The 24,447-nt window shown below is 37.4% G+C and overlaps 1 protein-coding gene across 1 annotated transcript in view; it reads left to right on the top strand.

Moving 5' to 3' along the window:
• MRTFB (myocardin related transcription factor B) overlaps positions 1 to 24,447 on the top strand; it is a 166,359-nt gene that overhangs the window by 111,039 nt on the left and 30,873 nt on the right. The window contains exons 4-8 of the mRNA XM_036280915.1: positions 7,832 to 7,897; positions 10,049 to 10,104; positions 11,164 to 11,239; positions 14,796 to 14,957; positions 16,607 to 16,785. Coding sequence (XP_036136808.1) covers positions 7,832 to 7,897; positions 10,049 to 10,104; positions 11,164 to 11,239; positions 14,796 to 14,957; positions 16,607 to 16,785 — 539 coding nt within the window. The remainder of the gene's footprint in view (positions 1 to 7,831; positions 7,898 to 10,048; positions 10,105 to 11,163; positions 11,240 to 14,795; positions 14,958 to 16,606; positions 16,786 to 24,447) is intronic.

Here is a 24,447-nt window from a genome sequence, read left to right as displayed (position 1 = left end):
TCAGTATGACCAGGAATATATAATGTAGTTGTTATTGTAGTTATCAAATCATTAAGAGGTGAAGCCACCATTGTGGTTAATGGAATTATGGTGGTGAGAGGGAGGAGGGAAGGTGGAAAATAAAATATAATTACTGTGTAATTTGTTTCTAAAAGTCTGTTCTAGCAATTGATCTTTTTGAAAGAAGTAAAATTCACATAACATAAAATTAACTGTTTTAAAATAAAGGAATTCAGAGACATATAGTATATTCACAATGCTACGCAACCACACCTCTGTCTAGTTCCAAAACATTTTCATCACCCCCAAAAGAAAACCCTACAACCATTAGCAGATTTTCAACAGATAACCTTTCTTCCTCCTCCTCTGAGAAAATAAAAGCCATCATTTGGGAACTCCCTGGATGTCCCAGACCAGATCGCCGGCTGTTGCAGCTATAGTCAATCCTCACTGCCTTCCCACAGGCTGCGCTTATATGCTCTGCACCCCTCTTCTTCAAGGGACCTGCAGCCTTAGTTTCTAGTTCATTCTCATCCATCTGCATTCCCATTCTTTCTCTTCCTTTCCCTTTCCTTCCCTCTCCTCTGTCTTGCTCTTCTTTGGTTATAAACTTGCTCAAGTATGTTCCAACCTGAAGTTCCATATCATCTCAAGCTTTTCACCCTCTTTCCTACCCTTCATGGGTAACATCTTGAAAGTATTGCTTCCGTTAATGTCTTCACATTGTTGGTCCTCCTTTATTCCTTAACCTCCTCTGGTATGACTCCCATTCATCATTCCAAAAAGTAGCTCCTCCATGTAATAAAACAGCAGCAGTTGACCCTGTTGATCATGCCCTGCTTCTAGAAACACTTTACACACGCCCTTCCGTCTCTTTCTCCTCTCGGGCAGCTTCCTCTGACTTCTTTGTTGGATCATCACCCCCTAGCTGATCTGTAAATGGGCTTCTACTTATTAACTTTCCTAAGAGCACAATCCTGGACTGCTTTTGCCTTTCCTTTTTATTTTCTCTACCTCGGCAAATACAACATTAAGTGACAACTTCCATATTTCAGTCTCCTTTTCTGAAATCTGGATCCATAGAGCCAGTTGTCACTTACACATCTCCACTTCCAGCTGAGACATGTCCAACACTGAACTCCCCAACAGCCATCTTGTGCTCTTTGGCTCAATAAATAGTCTATCTGTGTGCTTAAGGCAGAAGCCCAGGAGTCGCCTTTATCCCCTTCTGCTTCAAACACAACATCCGGTCCCTTACCACGTGCTACTGTTGGTTCTATTCTAAATAGATCTCAGATCTGGCCATTATATTGCTCAGCTGTGTTGGAATTGAAGAAAAAAATGAGAAGTCCTTGCTTAAGTTTTCTACCCTAGAACACCAGAAAAATTCTACCGAATTTATAAATAAATACGTGATTTACAAGAGAAAGCTTAACCTGAGCTTCTGACAACCAGGCAAAAACCCAGCCCCATCACCTTACTAATTCCTTTTGATATCTTTTGGCCCCTTACTGCTTATTAATTATACCAAATTTTACTATTATTTTGGGATTATATTGCCAGTTTTAGGTAAGAGGAAGTGAATTTAAAGTTACTTTAAAACATGATGATGTACATTGTGGGGAAGGGATGAACCAAAGGGTACTCTCTTACCTTTTAAGTGGGAGTATACACTGGTACAACCATTTGGATTGCAAAGTGCCCCTATCAAAATTTTAAATTGTTAGAAACGATGTGTGTGTGTGTGTGTGTGTTGTATGTGTATAACTCAAAGAATGCCAAAAATGGATCAGGAAAATCATTGCAGCCTTGTTTATAATAGCAAAAAAATCTCAAAACTTAATAGTATATGACTGATACATCCATGTATTAGATATAGCCATTAATACAGCCAGTAAGAATGAGCTAGATTTCATATTTTTTGAAGCAAACCACAAACTACATGACTAGTATGATCCCACCACATGTATTTACTTTGCATATTTTATATTTAATATTGTCGGAATATTCTCAAAACATTCTCTGGAACCCTAGAAATTTAACAATGGTTATCTTTGTGGAGAAAGGCTGGAAGTCTAGGGTAACATAGACTGACTTTCACTGTTCTTTTTATTGCCTTTTATCTGCATGTGTCACTGTTATTTTAACAAATAAATAGAAATGTTTTAATAAAACATGGATTTTTAAATAGAGATATTAGTGGTACATATAGTAGGGAATTTCTGAATCCCAGGCGCAGAAGTAAACCCTTCAGGATGTGACTTCTTACCCTTTGACTGCAAAATAAACCATGCACAGCAAAGAACTGTAAACATGTGAGTGTTTGTAGAATTACATTGTTTAAAAATCCTGTTGGTAATGGGGGAGGCTCTCTATGTGTGGAAGCAGAGGGTATATGGGGAATCTTTATATCTCCCCATCAGTTTTGTTGTAAACCTAAAATTGCTCTAAAAAAAATTGTCTTTTAAAAAAATCCTTATGGTTTTATATTTGAAAAACAAAAGTGGTTATCTTCAGCAAGTATCTAAAGTAATAGTAGTAATAGTAACAATAATAATAATTTAACATTTATTTTCAAGGTAAAGGAAAAGCCGTTCACCAGTCTTTTGCCCTTTCAATATGAAGTTTTGAGGTCATTTGCCCTCCCTGAATAAACAGATACAGTTGTCAACTTGACCGCTGTGCTGCTGCTTGAGAAAGCACTGAGCAGGATTGAATGGAGCCCTCGACTTCATTAGGGGCCAGTCAGTCCCTCCTGTATCAAGTTCAAAAGATAATATGAGAATGTTGGTTTTCTAAATTGTCTAGTTTTTATAAGCTCAGGCCCCTAATTTAACACTATTTAAATAATTCATAATACATTTTTGCCAACCAACCACTTTATTCTCTTAACTACTCAAACATCTGTTTGAAAGTATTTTTTTAAAAAATACCTAAAACCAGGGTTTGTTTTTTGCCAGGTATTGACTTCAGAGTCAATACATAGTCAATTCCAAGAGTGTTCTTTAGTTTTCCAACTTTCTTTATCTCCGGTTTACCTAACCATCACTTGACTGCTCAGGTTTTTTTGTTTTTTCACCCGTCATGATTCTGCAGTTTTTCTGTCCAGCGTCTTATAATTTAAAAATATACATTGGATCCTCTCTCTCCAGTTTGCAGACAGCTGCTCATCTCCCCTCTTCAACCCACCCTCGTTCATACCCCATAACCAGCTATTTATAAAGAATTTCTGAGACCATGACTGTCTGCCATACTGCTTTCCAGAAAGTGTTATTTCTGCCTTGTTTTTATAATGTACGGTCCTCTGATGTCCTCTTGCAACCCTGGGCCAAAACTGTGCTTTGTTTTGGCTTATTCAATTCATGCTAAATTGCTATATGTTATTAAAATGTTGCGTAATAGGGTTTTTTTCCTTTAGAGCAAAACACTTTAATTAAGTTATATTAACGAAACATTCCAAACATTCTACTTATAGACACAAAAAAGAATAGACATATCATCTTGGTTCACAAAGCAGCTGGAAACTTTGAAGTGGATATAATTATTATGTGAAAGACAGTATGGTATTTTAAGGTTTTTCGTACTGAAAACTAATCCTAAAATTTGTTCTAAAAGCACTTTAAACCATTTAAGAAGCAGGAGAAAAGAACTAAAAGAAGATACTTTTAAATATCTGAACTATTTATGATGCTGAATAAGAAGGACCATTAGATAAACTACCTTTCATTTTTTGGAATTATAGTTAAAATAAAATTTTTACTTTTTCTGTATAAAAAATGAGAAAGCTCAAAACACTTCCATTGACACTGTATTGTTTTTATCTGTTCTAATAAGGAGAACACTAAGTAGAATTTTCAAAATGATATGCTTTGCCCTGGCCGATTTGGCTCAGCGGTTAGAGCGTCAGCATGCAGTCCAGAGACACCCGGGTTCGGTTCCTGCTAAGGGCACGTACCTAGGTTGCAGTTTGTCCCTGGGCCTGAATGGGTCGTGCAGGTGGCAACCACTCGATGTGTACCTTTCACGTCGATGTTTCTCTCTCTTTCTCTTCCTCTCTCTCTCTCCCTCCCACTCTATCTGAACAAAAAATGGAAAAATGTCCTCGGGTGAAGATTTAAAAAAAAAAAAATTATATGGTTTTTTTGTTGTTGTTGAAATGTAATAGGATACCATAAATATTAGCCCTAAGAGATAATAAGAACTCTTAGATCTTATTGGAAAAATTCAGTAATTAAAATTTGTATCTCTAAATGCATAGATATAAAATAGTATGTATTTATATTCTCACACATCTGTAATCTCAAGGATGATAGTTTGCACCCACAGAAATTAGTCTCTTTTATGGCCATGCTTTATATGGACCACATAGAATAGGCAACATACATCACTTTTATAATAGGTAAAAAGTTTTTTTTGTTTTCATAATTTTTTTCTTTATTGATTTTTAGAGAGAAAGGAAGTGAGAGGGAGTGAGAAATAGAAACATCGATGAGAAAGAACATCAATTAGCTGCCTCCTGCATGACCCCTGCTGAGGATCCGGCCCACAACCTGGGCATAAGCCCAGGAAAATGTCGTCTTAGGCAGCTATACCTCCACCCCCACCATTTGCTACCACAGAAAAGCAGTGTTGGACCAGTGCCTACTCTTGAGTTTTCAGAAATGCAGTCCAGTTAACACATGCATTGTCAGGTCTTCCAGAGATCAGCCAGCGTACCAGTGTATTCATTGTTAAGAAACTACAACTGTGCAACAGGCCCAGTGGTGTTCAGTGATCTGGGCCTTCCCTCCCCCTGTGCAGACATGAATGTGGAGGCTACAAAGGGAGGAAGACAATCTCCAGGCTTAATTCATGTCTTAATCCATGTAGGTCCCAGGGAAACTTTGGAAAGTATCTTGATCCAGCAAGCGTGAATTCCTCTGATTGTTAAGAGAGTCTGGTCTTCTCCCTTCACAGTTCTGGATGAAGCACTGTCAAATTCTGCCCAACTCTAGTTTTCCAGTGTGTGAGACAATTAAGTGGTCTACATTATTCAAGCTTTGATTTTCCTGGCCTTTGGTGTTCTGTAAGATGCAGATATCAGTTGTCATTTATTATTTATTAACTTCTTTATGAATGTGATGAGTGGGAAGTAGTAAAAGGAAGTTTGATATTTTCCAGAATTATGAGCCTGTACCTGTTTGATTTGTACTCTTTATAACCATCAGTTGTTCTCAGAAGATCTTCTATCAAGTTGTGAGTGACAGGTTATATTTAACATGAATGAATATTATAATTGTGTTTTAACATTGACCCAAAGTGCCAATGTACTCGAGTCTCTTGATGGTGCATTGTGCCTCATATTCAATATAATGTGTCCAGTACTGCCCCCCCTGTTGGTGTAGATTAAAACTAAATCAAGCAGGGTCATCAGCAATCTTAACAATGTGACTAGTGATATGCTTCCTCTTCCATTCCTGTTCTTCCTAATGTCTTGATAAAAGAACGTGCCTGGGGAAGGCTGCCTGCCATACTGCTTTGAGTACTATTTGTAGTATAGTGATATTGCTTCTTGGGGAGATTATATAGGCCATGATGAGGGCATTGATTGGGAAGATTGCTCTCCCATTTTTGAGTGGTATTACATAAGTAAGATCGATTATTTTGCCATCAAACTGGATGGAAAACACAGCTGGTTCGCATTTGGTATTTGCTTTCACAATTGATGATTGGTGACATGCATTAATTTTGTGTTACCCTCATGGTAGCAGATACCTTTACATATCATCATGAAAGTATGATTTCTAATAAAAGATAATATAGCTGACAGCGTTGCTATCATGGTGCATGAGAGTAGTTGACCAGTGAACAGTCAGGAGATGCTTCAAAATTAACAAGCTGTTGTCTTCAGTGTTGGCTTGCAAATCAAGTTTTTGCAAATGTATCCATCATTCCAAAACACCATCACCCAAAAATATGTATTGCATTTGATACATTTGTCTCTCAAGTATGGTGCTTTGTTTGTTTGTTTTAAGCCAAAGAAGGGGGCTGTTGATGTTTTTATTACCCTTTCTATTTTACTCCTTTCTTTGAGGACTCCCTTGGGAGAAAGGAAAGATACTGCTAGAGATTCTCCAACAGACGTGGACCACCATGTTCCAGAAGTGTCAGCCTTTGAACTGGACATTGTTCTGACCCTTTTCTCCTCTGAGTATTCCTTTCCTTGGGATTCTACCTCTTGAATATGACCATTAATTTCAGATAAGCATTAACTTTAGCATCCATAGAAGAATGTTAGAGCATGCAGCCATTTGGGTGCTATCAGATTCACAAGTCAACTTTTTGGTTATTTTTGTTCCTAGTAAAGTACATTGGGAACATACTATCCTCAATAAACTGTAAGTTATCAGGGAAAAGATCTTTGTTTTAGAGCATAATTGATCCAAAGTATCACAAAGCATTTTAATGTGAGAAACGTGTGTATATTTTTTGACTCATTAAATTTTTCTTTTGCTTGTATGATAGAATCTTATGTCAGTTGCTTCAGTTCTAAATAGGCTGTCATGAAGTTTTGTGATCCTATGACCCCCAAAAGAAGCAAAAAAAATTTTTCAGTACTTAATAAAAGATGACATTCATATCTAGCAACGAATTAAAAAATATTTAAAAGCTATTTTGCAGTCTAGCCTTCTTTGAAGTATACCTAAGATTGTGCTTTGTGGTACAGTCACCACAAAGCTACAAAGGCTATTAGCGCCACAGGCCCTGCATCTTCAGGCTTCAGGTTTGTTGCAAGCAGGAGCCACTACAAGCATTCCATTTGAGCCTGGGTTAAGAGACCAGTCCAGGCCAGCTCCTGCTCCAGCCCTCACCCCCTTGCTAGACAGTTCTCGTTGTCTTCCTTCTGTACTTTTAAGAAATACATGTGGTAATTTTTTTTGCATATTGTGACAACCCTTAAGCAGAAACTTAATAATCCTAACCTTGGTTTGCATCCAGGGTTTGAAACAAAAATAAAAATGGAAACTTAAAATTAAATGTAAGGATAATACTTTTTAAAGTTACTTCATATATTCCTCTTTTGAAATCGGCTCATTTTCCAACTAAAACTATAGAGATACTATGAAAGGACTCCATTTGAGAAAATTGAGGAGAAAAAATTATTTTGATTAAATTGACATACTGGACTTCCACATTTTGTGATATATATACCTTGTTTTGTACAAGTTCTAATGACTTGTTTCTTTTTATGATAAGGTGTCAGTCAACTTGACTTTTTTAGAACTTGTAGAATGAGATATGGTGTTTTGTTTGTGTGAAGATTATTAAACTAGAAATTCTTAATTTAGAAACTTTCCCTTGGGTTGTTAATAATATCTCATAGGTCTAATTTTTATTATGCAGTTGACTTTCATTAAAGCTATTTAAAATGTGTTCCAGATGGAGTAAATCCTTCCAAATAATTCAATTTTTCCTTAAAATACATTTTCGCTATAACTTGTTTTTAACAAAAAAACTAAGGAATATCAAGGAATCTCACATTTCTGTTCCTACAAATAAGACAATGTATGAGCCGGTTATTTTTACTTATTTCGCCAAGTACTATGTGATTGTATTTAAACAACAGACATTTCATTTTCTTTATCAAATTAAGATTATTAACTAAACAAAAAGTATTTTGAGAGAACTTCAGAGTTCACCAAACTGGCAGAAATCATGAACTGATTTTCTTTTTACAGGTTGGGATGGTGCCAGGTAGTATTCCTATTCAATTATGAATTAGAAGATGTTTAATAAAGTTGATTCCTGCATTGCCTATAAACTCCAAATGGTAATCACTTCCTTTTCACAGTGCTCCAGCTGAGGCTGCAACAAAGGAGGACGAGAGAACAGCTAGTGGACCAGGGCATCATGCCACGTAAGATTTAAGTGTCCTTGTCGTCTCCAGTGTGACGTAACAGAATGAGCATGTCTGAGAAGAACCTGTATCACACCTACTTTCAGTTGTAGTCATGTAATCAATATGTAATTAATTACCAGATGAGTTTATAAGGAAAAACCAGGCTTCAGCACTACCAACCTAAGAGAACCATTTAGAACATGTTTTGAAAAGATGCCATTTAAAAAACGGACTTGAATTTTATATTATACAAAGAACATCTTTAAAACCCTGTAATCAGGCTAACATCAGTTCTTCAAACTGCAACATTTGTTTTAGTTGTAAATAATTGAAGTAATTGCTGTACATAATACATCCAGTATTACTTAGACTTGGAAAAGTAGCGTGATAAAATTGAATCAAAACCTTCTACTTTAAATATTAAGTGTGTCTGTTACAGGACTAATAAACATTCTATTTATAATTAATAAAATCTTTCTTGTCTGGGTACAGATATTTTCCAACTAGCTATCTCTAACTTTTGATCCTTCATATTTTGGGGAGTTGATTAATTTTAGAATATTTATCTGGGTTGTCTTCTTTAGCTTTAATCACTAAGTTTAAAGATGTTATATTTTAGAGGAGAAGAGTGGTTGTTTTGCGTAGGCCATTAGGATTATTTATATGGATTTGTCTAAAAATTGATTTCTCTAAGGAGTAACTTATTTGGCTTTAAAAAAAAATACAGAAAGAAATTACAAATGCATTTATGCTTCCTAGTCTTCTGAATCATTGATTTTACCTTTTTTGTTTTATAAAAAGCAGTTTTTCTCTGCAGTAGATTTTTGCCATTGAAATATTTTTTTCTGGACTATTAATTATCTAAATATTTTAAAGCTAGCATTGTGACAGAGTCAAAGCTGGTTTAATAATCTGCCAGGTTTCTCCACCACTACATTCCTGACTATGAACAGGATCAGTCAAATAGGATCAAATTATGATGTTTAAGACACCACTGCTAAGCCAGCTGTAGTCTGGTTTTAGAAGCTGGTTTCCAGCCAAACCTGTTGGGACAGGGCTGCTGGGAGTCTTCGCAGTCCTTCAAGTAGTAAAATACAGAGCTGACAGTAGTAATGCCACCACCAAGAGCTGGTGGGCCAACTTTTGGAGATGACAGCCCAAATAAGCCTAGTCCTATATCACCCACACCATCTGACTGCCCATAGTCATAAGTGCAGGGTGTTATCAAATAATACACAAAAGATTTTGCAAAGATAATTGATAGAAATACTACAGTAGGCAATGTTTTAGTAAAATAAACACTGCTTACCTTCACTCTGGGATTTAGGAATATTTAATGTACTAGCAGTTAACATATGAAAGAATCCCAGTGTCTTTAGAGTGATTGCCTTGTGTTGTGGTAGAAAGAGCTTGAACCTTTCCAATTCAAAATTCTTGATTTAAATCCCACTTTGACCACCATCTAGCTATATGACTTCAAGAATTTATTTTACTTCTTGGAGCTTTTTATCTGTACCGGGGCTAATACCTACCTTGCAGGGTTGTTATGATGATCAACAGCAATATAATTGTGATTGACCACAGAGCACTGGGCTAAGCCTGTTATGGGCTCTCAGTAAATGATAAATCAGATCTGTGAGACATGCAGTGCAGCCTGTCCTCATGTTCAAGGTTAGATCACTCAAGGTTAAATGTCCTGAGGACATTTGGGCTTTTCCCAGTAGTTTATATGGCCATTAAAAGCAAAGGCCTGTCAAGGAATCATCAGAGTTCCCTTGGTGATGGTAATTTGCCCCAGCTATTGGTTGGAACAAGTCTAAGCTAATATTTGCATTGTCGTTATGTATACAACTCCATTTTAAATGTTTGCTTTTTTTATTTGTGAAATACATATATTTTTTAAAATTTTTATAAAAGTTTATTTGAGCCAACTGACAACATACACCAGAGAGCAATATCTCAAATGCTCCTGTAAATATGTAATTTTAAATCTGAAACATCTAAGGTTCCAGATTTTGCAGATCTCCTAAATGAACTAGTAAATAAATGGAACTGCAGATGGGAACTAATAAGATTAAGAAGAAACATCAACAAGAAATACTGTAACATTTGACTGAAGTATTAATTCCTCTATTTATACCACGGAACCTATTTTTTTCCCTCTCACAGCTTTGAAGAGCCCAGCGGCATTCCATGAGCAGATAAAAAGCTTGGAACGAGCCAGAGTAAGAAATCTGCTTCTCTCTTTTACTTCAAAATACCTGTGGACAAGTAGCAATCTTACTCCTAAATAGGATACGTGGCATATAGAGTAATATACTCTGGAGTAGTTTTATCTTGGAGGTTGGTAGAAGATACATGACATTCAAATTTTGTTCTTTTAAAACTAGTGACTAATTTTGTACATAAAGGACAATCATACTTCTTCACTTTCTTGCTTTCAGGGTATAACCAGTTTTTAAAATAATCATGAAGTAATTCTGCCATTTGTTACCCCAGCAGATGGACATAGACCCTACTATGTTACCTGTACATTTGAACAAGGGTAGGAGAGTCTGGCCAGATGAAAGAAATGGCTACATTCCACTGTGCTCGATTCTTCGAGTTGACTCCATCATAGTTGCACACTGAATTGATATTTATTATTTTTCTTTTAAAGTACCATTATGCACATTTCTTTTCTTTTTGTTTTAAGGAAAACTTTTATCATGTTTTTGAAAAGCATGTTCCAAATATTATTTTAGAATTTCCTCAGGATACAAAAATGATTTCTTAGAGTCTTATAAAATTTAAAATCCTATTGTTGGGGGTTGAATACAGTTCTGAATAAGAAAATATGATCAAGGATATAAACTCATCAAAGAAAATACATGAAGAAATTTTTAGAAAATTTGTTATCTAGGTGGATTTTTTACTTGATCTGAAGTTTAGGTTTTATTGATTTTAGATATTTAAATGTTCAAAATTCTATGTCAGTTCAAAATGCAGTTTCAAAATTGAACCTTTGCGTTTCTCAAGTTTTAAAATAAAAGTCTATAAATTGATTACTTTATACCAGCATACACTTTTAGTCCTTTTTCAATGTTTGAAGGCTGCAATTTAAATCATAAATTGGATAATAGTTTCTCAGAAAAGAGTGCTAGTTTCTACTCTTTTCTTCCTCTCAAAATCATGACCAAAAGAGTATCAATTAATTTAAGTGGAGTACCTTGAGAGAAAAAGATGTAAAACCACAATAAGTCATAATCAATTTATAGTAAGGCTCTCTCTCCTTTTTTATTAAGACTGAAAACTTTTTGAAGCACAAGATTCGAAGCCGACCAGATCGTTCTGAACTTGTCAGGATGCACATTTTAGAAGGTAAAAATTTTATTTCTGCTTACTTTACTGCATTTTCTCAAGAATATAAATGAGAATGCAACCATTTCCGTATATTCCCATTTTAATAACTTTTACCCTAGGCTGACATCCTCCATATTGGATGGCAACGTGAAGACCCACAGTTGCATGTTATGTTAGATACATGGGGAAGGTTTGTTCTCCAAATAACCAACTGATGGACTGACTCTTCCCCACCAGCTGGTGCCCCAGGTGTCTCTACCATACTTTTCTGGAAAACATTTTCAGTCCAGAGGATTTCTTCATTAGCAGGGGATGTGAGCTCACTCATTAGGTCATAAAGGGTACAATTAGCCACAAGTCTTAACCATAGATTTTCAGCTACTTGGACCCTGTTATGTCTTCCTGGCATAATATCTGCACCTAACATTTTCTCTTTGTTGATACTTACCCACAACAATCCAGCTTGATCTGACCACTATCTTAAACACCCTCCACTCGGCCCACCAAATTTTCTCAATGATCTGGCCTCATCACGTATGAAGCTGGTAGGGACAGTTCTCTTCCATCTTTGGTGAGATGTGTGGTTAAGGCCAGGATATTTTTCTCTCTAAAGACATAGCCTTCTTTCTTTTTTTAAATTATTGTTGGCACTCTTACAGATGTCCCCCACTCTTCCCCCCACCACTTACCTCCCACCCTCAGCCTTCAACACATTGTTGTCTGTGTCCATGGACTATGCATATATGTTCTTTGGCTAATCTCTTACAATGCTCCCCCCACACACACATCCAAAGGTGAAGTTAGCCTCTATAACCCTAGGTAGGGCCTCTCCTAATGTGAAGAATCAGTGATAATGTGACGGTCTTCATGTCTGGGGCAGGACGTGAAAGCCCCTGGCCAATAAACTCTACTTTGGCTGTGTTCTCAGAAGTCCACTGGACTTAAAAAGCTTTTCCAGAACTCCAGTGGTAGGGTAGGAGCAGCTACCAGCTATCAGGGTAAGTGAATCTTCAAAGAAGTAATTTTATTGGTAAGTAACTAGGTATATGGCTCCTTCTCTGCCTACAGATGTCTTGACCTATAAAGGAGGACATTTTTGGAGAAACAGTGCTGCCTGTTTCAACTTACCTCCTAATTGTAATATTCTTTATTAATGTACTTAAAAACAATGCAAATACATTTAACTATGAAATGGAATCATATTTGCTTTTTATAAAGAAAGCTACCCAACATGTTAAAACCTAATCATGTATGTGAATGAACAATAAGTGATGTTTTTAGGACATCTGTTCTCAAGTTGGGATTTTTTAAGTAAGAAAAAAATGTGTCATCTATAATTTTTAAAATACCTTAAAACCACCCCCGTCTTATTTTAACATTATCCAGTTTTGATTGGATTCAATGTTTGGCAGGCAAAAGCCTAAATTATTTTCTGAAGGTTAGCAGCTAAAATCCAGCCTCAGCCTAATGGAAATGAGGTGGTAATAAGACTAGGAACAGAAACATACCAAAATGCCAGCCTCTGATTATTTATTTTTGGAATATTTTCTTTCTGAACATATTCCTGATATCACTTAAGTGGTTTTGATGGGAAAGAAGAGAAGGGCAGAAGACTATCATACCTAGATCTTAACAGAAGCTTTTAAATATCAACCTGAGAGTGGTCTGCATGATCTGATTCCCCACCTATCATTCCTGTATGATTAGAAGTGTTTTATCTCACAAGATTGGAGTCACAGTTAATTATACAGCAAAATTATAAAAATAAGATGACCACACATGTTATTTTAAATTAGAGAAATGTGCATTTATTTGCCAGAATTCTGACTGAGTGCCAGGACCCTCACTTTGGGGAAGGCTTTAATGAATGGAGTTCACTTCATCTTTCGTGCATAAAGCACAACCGTTGTATATTATCTACAATTTCCATTTACTGTGGAACAAAAACTTAAAAGCACTTGAAAAGCAATCTGAGTTTTAAATCCTAGATTTTACAGTTTTTCCCCAAATCTTTTACAGTTGTTAATTGTTCTAATCTGACAATGATTTGTTGTTGTTGTTGTTGTTGTTGTTGGTACATACCCCTAGTGGGAACCGAACCTGGCACTCTCTGGTCCGCAGGCCAATGCTCCTACTGCTGAGCCAAACCGGCCAGGGCAGACAATATTTTTTTAATGACTCACTTTTATCAAGTTGTTCCAAAGCATTTAATATAGTTTTCCAAGAAATAATCATTTTATTTTTCAAGTATATCCTTTCCCCATATCATTTAATTCTACTGTGTATTGACAGTAGCAGTCCCAACAGACATGAACTATTTTGTGGACAATCAAGTCTGACTTTCGGTAAGCATAGAAATCAACTAATGGAAAGAGAAGTGCAGTGACCCACAACATGGGTTTGAGCTATACAGATCCACTTATGGACGAAAGAATACAGTGTATAGTACATATAATATACAAAATATGTGTTAATCAGCTATTTAGGTTATCAGTAAGGTTTCTGGTCAACAGTAGGCTATTAGTAGTTAAGTTTTGGGAGAATTAAAAGTTATATGTAGATTTCTGACTGTGGGGGTGGTCAGCGCCCCAAACCCCTGTGGTCAAGGGATAGCTGTACTCAAATGTGCCTGAGAGTAGTTTACTGGCCTTGGGCTTGCAGTGAGCTTTGGGCTTCAAGCAAGGACATTTTACCTACAAAATGAAGAACATCAGTTAATCCTGAGAATATTTGTGAGGAATTTCAATGAAAGCCCTTCTACTGTATAATTTAAGAGGCAGGCAACTTTTAACTCAGAATTGTGGGTTAACACCTCACATTATTTTGAATCAATTATAAACATTATTTAAAGCAATGTAATAAAAATGTTAGAGCTATGAGAAACAAGTAATTGACAGAAATACGCAAATGAACAAGTTATGATATTTATAGTAGTTTCACAGCTTCATGTATTTGTAAGTAGATGAGTTGATGCTTCTATATGACTGTTAATTACTACGCATAGTAATTGAATGTTCCTAACAGACACAAGGTTATATAAGTAGAAATAAACCTGAATTCTTAATTATGATGATCAACTCTGAAGACATACAGGGACCAGTACAAGAATATGATTTGAAGTTCTTCTCATTGACTCCTGCAGAGAAGTTTATATCCTGAGATACAGTATCCTAAGATACAATGTCTCTCTTTCTAGGAATTAGCTTTCTGATTAAGCCATATCTAAAACAGGCAACTTCTTGAGCCATAGACCACATATGTCTTGTTCACCCTCTGTATCCCCGGTACCTAATAAATGTGAATATGACCCTCCTATGAACAATAGCAGTACCCCATTTTTGGCTTGAGTTCATGTTGATTTGAGTCTGTGGGCATCCAGTAGTATAAAGCTGTCCAGGACGAAAAATATGAAATGTGTACTGGAACATTCTTAAAGACTCATTTTCTTTTTCCATAAATATGTTGAGAACACATCAATATGTTTAAACCAGTTGAACTTAAATTAGCCTGAAATAGCATTATGGACTAGAGATAGTAATTCAAGTAATTGTTAAAACTGTATTTCTTCTTTTAGAAACATTTGCAGAGCCATCCCTGCAGGCCACTCAGATGAAGTTGAAAAGAGCTCGCCTAGCTGATGATCTGAATGAAAAGATTGCTCAGAGACCTGGTCCAATGGAGCTGGTAGAGAAAAACATCCTGCCTGTAGACTCCAGTGTTAAGGAAGCAATTATAGGCAAGACTCTGAACATTTATTCTGGTAGAAAAAAGCTTGGCAGTTTTAGAGAAAACAAATTTAAAAGGCCAGCATCAATCATAAGTACTGTTTTCTGGGTGAATTATAAATTAACACTTGCATTGATTCCATTATTATTGTTATTACAGCATCCCTCGGTATCCAACGTAAATTGGTTCTAGGACGCCCCACGGATACCAAAATCCTTGAATGCTCAAGTCCTTTATGTAACATGACATAGTATTTGCATTTAACCTACCCACCCATATATTTTAAATTATCTCTAGATTATTTATAATTCCTAATAAAGGGTAAATGCTATGTAAATAGTTGTTAAACTGTCTTTTAGGGAATAATGATAAGAAAAAAGTCTGTACATGTTCAGTACAGATGCTGTCATCTTAGGCCTAAGTACATGTCAGCAACAACATAACTTTATTTTTATAACATTTTGGATCTGACGTATGAATCTGAGGATGCAAAACCTGCAGATACAGAGGGCCGACTGTATATTAGATATTGTAAGAATAGTATCTCTTACCAATTAACACAGAGATTCTCCTTACATCTGAAGTTTTAAGTCTTTAAGTTCTGATTTCATTATCACATTTTCTAAATTCAACTTACTGTATTATTCTGTTTCTGTTGTTTCGTTTAAAAATTTTACATTTTTTATTATTTTTGTTCTATTTGCTGCCAAGAAAGATAAAGAAAAATAGCTTGTTCAGTGTTAGTTCAGCAAGGTAAACAGCAGTTGACTCTAGATGTATTCATTATGAATGGTAGCATTTGTCCACTTTGTCTGACTCTTACCACACTTAGTTACTCATGTTTCCACTTTTTTTCTGGCATAAGCTTTAGCAGGAAAAAAAAAATTCCAGAATAATGCCACTTATTCAGCAAGCAATTTTTAAAGTTAATATTCTAGTCTAAAAACTGTGATAGTTTCCATTACTCATGGGAGCTTTCTGTTTTGCATTAGTATGAGTTTCGATCTTAGGCAATTTGCAGTCCATAATTTGAAGTAGTACAATCAGCTGTGATTTCTTTCAATCCCAAGGAAATGGACTCCCAAGAATAAGGTGGCAGTCTAGCTGGGCCACTCTGTGAAGTGGGACATATCACAATGTCTAGTTATCACCCCATTTTCCCCATTGCCTCATAATGTTTCATAACAGTTGGGTTCCAAATCAGAATCCAAACAAGGTCCACACATTGCCTTTGGCTGACGCATCTCTTAGATCTTAATCTTTTTTGGGGGGAGTCTTCCTCCTCCTTTCATATCTTACTATTTATTTGTTGATCAACATGCTTGTTTTATCTGTAGCATTTCCACATTCTGGATTTTACTGGATACATTTACATCCCCAGGTGTCATTAAAAACTTTCTTGTCTCCTATACTTCCTAAAACTGGCAGTTGGATCCAAAGGCTTGATAAGATTCAGATTTGATTTTTTTTCCCCCAAGTACTTATGGTGGGTAGTGGTGGGTCCTTCCACTGGAAAGTATAAGATGTTCTTTTCTTTTTTTAACTAGCTTAAGTTCTTATTTAAAACAACCAACCAAAAAACAGTTTTTTCCCCTTCTTTTTCATTTTAAGCTTGGTATTCTAAGGCCAAGATCAGTTAAGAATCATCTCTTTCTTTAGGTGTTGGGAAGGAGGGCTATCCCCAGACTCAGGGTGATTTCTCATTTGATGAAGACAGCAGTGATGCTTTGTCTCCGGACCAGCCTGCCAGCCAGGAGTCACAGGGCTCAGCGGCGTCCCCAAGTGAGCCAAGAGTTAGTGAGTCGCCGTCTCCTGTAACTACAAACACTCCAGCCCAGGTATCATCCTTCTTGCTTTAACCCCTAAATAGAGACAGTACTGTGCTTTTTATATTTCAAGTATATATCTGGTATTTTTTTAAATATGCTTTCATTGATTCAAGGAAGAGAGAGACATCCATGTGAGAGAGAAGCATCAATCAGTTGCCTCCTGTACACACTCCGACCAGGGATCAAACCCACAACCCGGCCATGTGCCCTGACTGGGAATTGAACTAGCAACCTTGTGCACAGAACGATGTTCAACCAAGTGAGCCACACTGGCCAAGGCTATATCTTGTATTTTATATAACAGTACATTCTCACCAGAAGAAAGGTCTGAAAATGTAGGGAAATACCAATTTTTCACCTGTGATCTAAACACTGTTAACATTTTTCAGTAGATTCTTGCATTTTATTTCTGTTCTATATACACTTTTTAAAAAAATTTAATCCTCACCCAAAGATATTTTTCCATTTTATCTTCGGATAGAGTGGGAGAGGGAGAGAGAGAAACATTAGTTGCCTCCTACATGATCCCGAGCAGGGCCAGGGACCAAACTGCAACCGAGGTACGTGCCCTTGACTGGAATTGAACCCACAACTCTTTGGTCCACGGGCCAAAGCTCTAACTACTGAGCCAAACTGGCCAGGGCTATACACATTTTTATTTTACAGTTTTGTAACTCAAATTTTTTTCACATAACTTTTTTTTTTTTAATATAATTTATGTACCATAAAGTCCACCTTTTCTTTTATCCATCTTCACCATTTTAAAGTGTACAGTTTAGTAGTGTTAAATATACTCACTTTGTTGTGCAACAGATCACCAGAATTTTTTTGTCTTGCAAAACTGAAACTATACCCATTAAACAACTCCCAGTTCCCCCTTCCCAACCCAGTCCCTGGCAACCACCATTCTGTTTCTGTCTTTATGAATTTGAATTCTTTAGATATTTCATATAAGTAGAATCATACAGTATTTGTCTTTTTGTGACTGTCTTATTTCACTTAATATCCTCGTGGTTCATCCATGTTGTAGTCTATGACAGAATCTCCTTTATTTTTTTTTATTCTTTTTTTTAGTATGTTTTTATTGATGTTTTAGAGAGAGAAACATCGATGTAAGAGAGACAACATTTGGCTGCCTCCTACACGTCCCCCACTGGGGATGGAGCCCAAAACATAGGCATGTGCCGGCTGGGAATTAAACTTGGACCTCTCAGTCCATGGAATGACACTCTATTCACTGAGCCACACCAGCCGGGCAAAATCTCCTTTATTTTTAAGGCTAAATAATATTCCATTGTATGGATTTGCCACATTTTGTTTATCCATTTGTCAGTGGTTGCTTCCCCCTCTTGACTATTAGAAATAATGGTGCTGCATACATACGTGTGGAAAAATCTGTCTTCAAGACCCTCTTTTCAATTCTTTTGGGCATATACCCAGAAGTGGGATTGCTGGATCATATATGGTCACTGTATTTTTAATTTGTTAAGGAACCTCCATACTGGTCTCCATAGTAGCTGCACCATTTCATACTCTCCATCAACAGAGTACAAAGATTCCAGTTATCCACGTCCTTGCTGACACTTAATTTATGTTTTTAACTAGTAGCCATTCTAGTGATGTGAGGTGATAGATATCTCACTGTGCTTTTTTGTGTTGTTTTTAATCCTTACCAGAGGATATTTTTTTCCCACTGATTTTGAGAGAGAGTGGACAGGAGGGAAGAGGAGGAGAGAGAGAGAAACATAAATGTGAGAGAGAGAGACATCATTTGGTTGTCTCTCACATATACCCCAACCAGGGCCAGAGATGGAACCTTCAATTTAGATATGTGCCCTTGACCGGGACTTGAACCCGTGACCGTTCAGTGTGTGGACCAACACTCTAACCACTGCACCACATTGGCCAGGGCTCACTGTGCTTTTGATTTGCCTTTCTCTGATGATTAGTGGTATTGATTATCTTTGTATATGCATGTTGGCTATTTGCATATTATCTTTGGAGAAATGTCTGTTCAAGTCTTTTGCCCATTTTGTAATCAGGTTATTTGCATTTCTGATGTTGAGTTGTAAGAGTTCTTGATACGTTCTGGATATTAATCTCTTATCAGATATATGATTTGGCTTATACTATTAGGTTTTTTTATTTAGCTCCTGAAACTTGGTCTCCAGCTAAGTTTGTAAGTCAGAAACTTTAACCAGAGGCAGTCCCACCCCGCAGGCTGACATTCCAGAATTTATTGACAGAAAAAAGGAATACCCATGTTTCTTCAAGAATAAATATGCTCTATTTATTGTCAGTGCAACAGACAGTAAGCATGGGGTCATTCCTGAACTTGTGACGTTTTTCTGACCCTCTTCAGTGTTGCTGCAGCACCAGCTATGCCTGCTGTGTGCAGGCCAGTGACAGTGTGTGCTCTCTACCTTCAGCCAGCTGGTGGGCAGAGACCCACGCTGGAGAATGGTACACTCCCTCCTTACACACTGTAGGCAGGGGACCTAGGACCAGAGCTGGCTTGTTGCAACTGTACTTGTTACACAGTTTCTGTACCAGAGACCTTGGGGCCTTCTTACATCGTGTGACCTTCATAAAATTGCCTTGTAGTGTGTTTTAGTATTTATAAGTAAGAAATCTAACAAAGATTTTCATTATTTATACTTTTATTCATGCAATTAAAGAAGCATCTCTCTGTTAACTGTGCTATATTGTTTTTGCAAATTTTATACCTTATTTTCACTGTTATCCAGTATTTATTTATAGAATTTATCCAGGCATCTCACTTGATTCATAAAAATATATTTATCTCCCTAAATATAATTATTTTCACATTTGTAGTTCAAGGGGAAAGTACCTGAAAATATTCTCATTAGACATCAAGTTTCCAGTGGGCAGTGTCATCCCATCATTTTACCTTAGTAACTTCATACTGAACACACAGGGTCCAACACATAGCAAGTGCTTATTGCCTTAATGAATGAAAAATCCTAGGAGATGACCTTTGCAATATACCCTTTCCTGCTCTGGAACTGTCATTGTACCTCTCCCCAGAAGTCAGTCTCATTACTATTATTAAAGTAGTCATTATAAAGCGAAGATAATAAAAGAACAACATGAATATCATATAGTTTGGGTATTCTTTGAGATTCTTAGATTTTTAACCTTTAAAATGGAAACTCTGGAAGAGTTTGATGGTGAATTTAGTTTCTATAGACCAGTGGTCTTCCAACGACCTGTAGGGAAGCACTAGTGTGTGTTTATTTTTTATATAGTTTGTTTAATTACCAAAGCATTGCAGACTAATTTTCTTGTAAAATACAATAAAAGTAGTGGGGTGACATCAGGTTTCCATTAAATCTTCCTCTACTTGTCGTAGGCAGGTAACACAGGTCCACGGACCACACTTTGAGCAGCACTGCCATAGGATTCGTTTCGCTTCTTGTTTACCTAACCAGGTTTTTTCATATGTTGACGAATCATCATTTTGTACTGCAGTTTAATCCTATGGCTTAAGTACATCTTTCCAGTTTCCCTGTTCATTTTTTAAATATAAATATAATATAAAGTTCAAGGGAAGTGTAGGGAATTTCTTTTAGATTCTTTAAAAGTTTATATTTTCAGATAATTAGCTGAAAGAAAATTAAGCTCAAGATTTCTTTTTTTTTTATCCTCACCCAAGGACATTTTTCCATTTTTTGTTCAGATAGAGTGGGAGGGAGAGAGAGGAAGAGAGAGAGAGAGAGAAACATCGACGTAAAAGGGACACATCGAGTGGCTGCCACCCGCATGACGAACCAGGGCTGGGGGACAAACTGCAACTGAGGTACACGCCCTTAGCGGGAACCAAACCCGGGTCTCTCTGGACTGCAGGCTGACGCTCTAAGCGCTGAGCCAAACCGGCCAGGGCTAAGCTCAAGATTTCTTAATGCTTTGCTTTATTCCAAAATGTCTTATGACATATAGTCTCCTTAATTCTTTTCAGAACACACAGATAGCAGAGGATTAAGTCCTACAGGGAACTATTCAAATAAAAGCAGTCCTACCAAAAAAATTTTAACACATAATATCTAAATAAAGAACAGATTTTCCAAGCACTTCTCTTGAAATACCGGTGCTGAAATGCTAATGGCCTTGCAATGTGGACTGCACAATACACTACCCTGTTTTTCCTTTAAAATGTAGATTTTGATGAAAACAATTCTTCTTTAATATGTATTTCTGTGTGGTCTGTAAGATACTAAAAGTGCTTTTCCTTGGAATTTTTCTCTCGTCTTTTCGATTCTGATTAAAGTACAGCTGGAAAGGAAGTTACCAAAGTATAAATGGAGCACACATCACCTATTGGGGCTGAGTTTCTTTTTAGCTTGAGCAGCTCTTAAACAATGGACGGCTGTAGGGAATTAGAGAGCCAGCCACATGTGGGTACCAGGAGTTTTACACTGGTTCTTTTAATCCGAAGACTTTTTCTCTCAGCAGTTAAGCCATTTAATTGATTATTACAAACACAGATGTTTAACTGTGAGTGTGGTCTGACAAGATGTGTTCATGTTCAAGCCTGTGCTATAAGGACAAAGCCTGTGCTGAATTCAAAGTAGTGCTGAAAGGAGTCCATTGGTCAGTTATTGTGTGTTTTTAGGAAGACAAGCTATTGGTAAACTATCTACTGTCTATTTCCCCCCCACTGTATCAATAACTTTCAGAGAGATGACCTTTTGCCAAAAGTATGTGCAAGGTCCAATAGGTGAGCCATGCACACCTGCATTCAATAATCAGTATTATACTAACTTTTATTACAAATATTTATCAGTAAAGGTCTGAATAGGGTATTAAAGATATTGACTGTGATTTCTATTGTTTAACCCTTCAGTTTTGCTTTTTTTCACCTTACGCATGAAGAGGACTCTGCCGTTCTTAGTACTTAGATTCTGAGTTAGTTTCCAGCATTAACTGTGAAGTTGTGTTCCATCCCAATTCTTAATTCTCCCATGCCCAAGAGGAAAGTGCCTAAAATGGTGCTTTATGCAGAACAGACCTTTTCAATTTATTTGTAAATAAATGTTTATTGAATATAATTGAGATGATGATAAAAAATAATGGGCAACATGTACCAACCACTTACTTTTTTTTTTTTTTTATCCTCACCTGAGGACATTTTCCCATTTTTTGTTCTGATAGAGTGGGAGGGAGAGAGAGAGAGAAAGAAACATCGATGTGAAAGGGACACATGGAGTGGTTGCCACCCACATGACCCAACCAGGGTGGGGACAAACCGCAACCAAGGTACGTGCCCTTAGCAGGAACCGAACCCGGTCTCTCTGGACCGCAGGTCAATGCTCTAACCGCTAAGCCAAACTGGCCAGGGCCCAACCACTTACTTGAACCAAGCACTGAGATACTTGTTCTATATGCATTACCTGGGCAGATGTCAGGAAACAGAGTGTCTATTGGATCCACACAGGGTTTGAACTAATGACCTTGTTCTTGTTAGGCCAATAGTTTGAGATTTTTCTTTAGACCATTTTGTAGCACATCACCTTATGTCATCCTGTTATGACTCATAGTGACATCTGTTACTTGTATTACTCAGGAAATACATGCATAACATTGTTTCCTCAACTCTGCAGTCCACTCAAGTATTATAACTCAGTTACCAAAAAATGAATAATAGTAATTCTAATACTTATGCATCCACATTCTCACTGTCGACTTTGATTAACTTGTGAATCACCAACAGGGTCACGCCAAGTTTGTAATAGACATTCTACATGATTCTGGAGAGTATTATAAATAGTATATGTGACAATTTTATCAAGAGGACTGACTTTAAGTAAGATGGACATTGGCTCTGGGGTTTGCAAAGTTAATCTAAAGTATTAATGAAATTTTTATGTTGATCCTTCTATGAAGTTACCACCAAAAGTAACAGATTCATTAATAGTTAGAATAGGTTGGTGGTACTCTAACTGACTAATCACCCTTCTGCTCTGCGGCATTATTGTAGTATTGGCTGTAATTAGCTGTAAAAAAAAAAATAGACTTCCAGTCAAGATGGCAGGTAGGTAAACACGTATCGCGTCCTCCCACAACCACATCAAAGTTACAACTAAACTACAGAACAACCATCATTCAAAACCGCCTGAAATCAAGCTGAATGGAAGTCCTACAACTACGAAATTAAAGAAGCAGCCACATCCAGACTGGTAGGAGGGGCGGAAGCAGAGGGGCTGGTCCCACACCCACGTGCGGTAGATAAGAATTAGGAGGACTGAGGGGTCCCCATCTTACACCAGCCACCCCGCTCAGGGTTCCAGTGCCAGGAAGAGAAGTCCCCATAACTTCTGGCTGGAAAAACCAGCGGGAACGGAGGCTCAGGGAGGCTGAGGCAGCTGGAGCCCCAGGCAACTCCTCTTAAAGGACCCGCGCACGGACTTATTCAGACTCACTCCCTTTAAGCTTGGAGGGGAGGCAGCTCGAGGGGCACCAGAGACATACAGGGAAGAACTGAGTTGTTTGGCACTGGAGCGAGGGCTGGAAAGGCAGCTTTCTCCTGGACAGATGTGCTGTCAGAGGCCTTTGGTGAGCCCTTCCCTGCCGCCATATCTGGGACTCCAGCAACCTGGCTCACACTGGTTGCCCCGCCCTGGTGACTCCCAGAGGCCCCGCCCCACCCAACTTTCAGGTCTACTCAAGCTGTTGCCAGTTGCTTTACCATAGAATTGGCCTGTCTTGGAAGCTGCCTCAGGTTTTCTTAAATTCTTTCAAACAAGCAGCATCTGGTCTCAGCTAGCCCCATACCGCTCATTATGTAATACACAGAAACAAACACAGGGAGGCAGCCAAAATGAGGAGACAAAGAAACAGGTCCCAAATGAAAGAACAGAACAAAACACCAAGAAAAGAACTAAGTGAAATGGAGATAAGCAACCTAACAGATGCTGAGTTCAAAACACTGCTTATAAGGATGCTCAGTGAACTTAGTGAGAACCTCAGTGAACTTAGTGAGGGCCTTGAGAACATAAAAAAGGACCAGTCAGAAATGAAGGAGGCACTAAGTGAAATACAGAATAATTTACACAGATTCAATAGTAAAGTAGGTAAAGCCAAGAAGAAAACCATCAATTTGGAATATAAGGAAGCAAAAACACCCAATCAGAACAGCAAAAAGAAAAAAGAAGCTAAAAAAATGAGGATAGTGTAAGGAGCCTCTGGGACAACTTTAAGCGTGCCAACGTTTGCATCTTGGAGTTGTCAGAAGGAGAAGAGAGAGAACAAGAAATTGAAAACCTATTTGAAACGATAATGGCAGAAAACTTCCCTAACTTGGTGAAGAAAACAGACATACAAGTCCAGGAAGCACAGAGCCCCCAAACAAGATAAACTCCAAGAGGCCCACACCAAGACACATCATCATCAAAACACACAAGGTTCAAGACAAAGAGAGAATCTTAAAAGCAGCAAGAGAAAAGCAGTTAGTTACCTACAAGGGAGTTCCCATAAGACTGTCAGCTGATTTCTCAAAAGACACTTTGCAGGCCAGAAGGGAATGGCAAGAAATATTCAGAGTGAAGAAAAGCAAGAACCTGCAACCAAGATTACTCTATCCTGCAAAGCTGTCATTTAGAATCGATGCACAGATAATAGTTTTCCAGACAAGGAAAAATTAAAGGAGTTCAT

Source organism: Molossus molossus, unplaced genomic scaffold (assembly GCF_014108415.1).
Source record: "Molossus molossus isolate mMolMol1 unplaced genomic scaffold, mMolMol1.p scaffold_m16_p_3, whole genome shotgun sequence".
NCBI classification, from domain to species: Eukaryota; Metazoa; Chordata; class Mammalia; order Chiroptera; family Molossidae; genus Molossus; species Molossus molossus.
The sequence above is the reverse complement of the archived record's forward strand: the minus strand, read 5'-3'. Positions and strand labels throughout refer to the sequence as shown.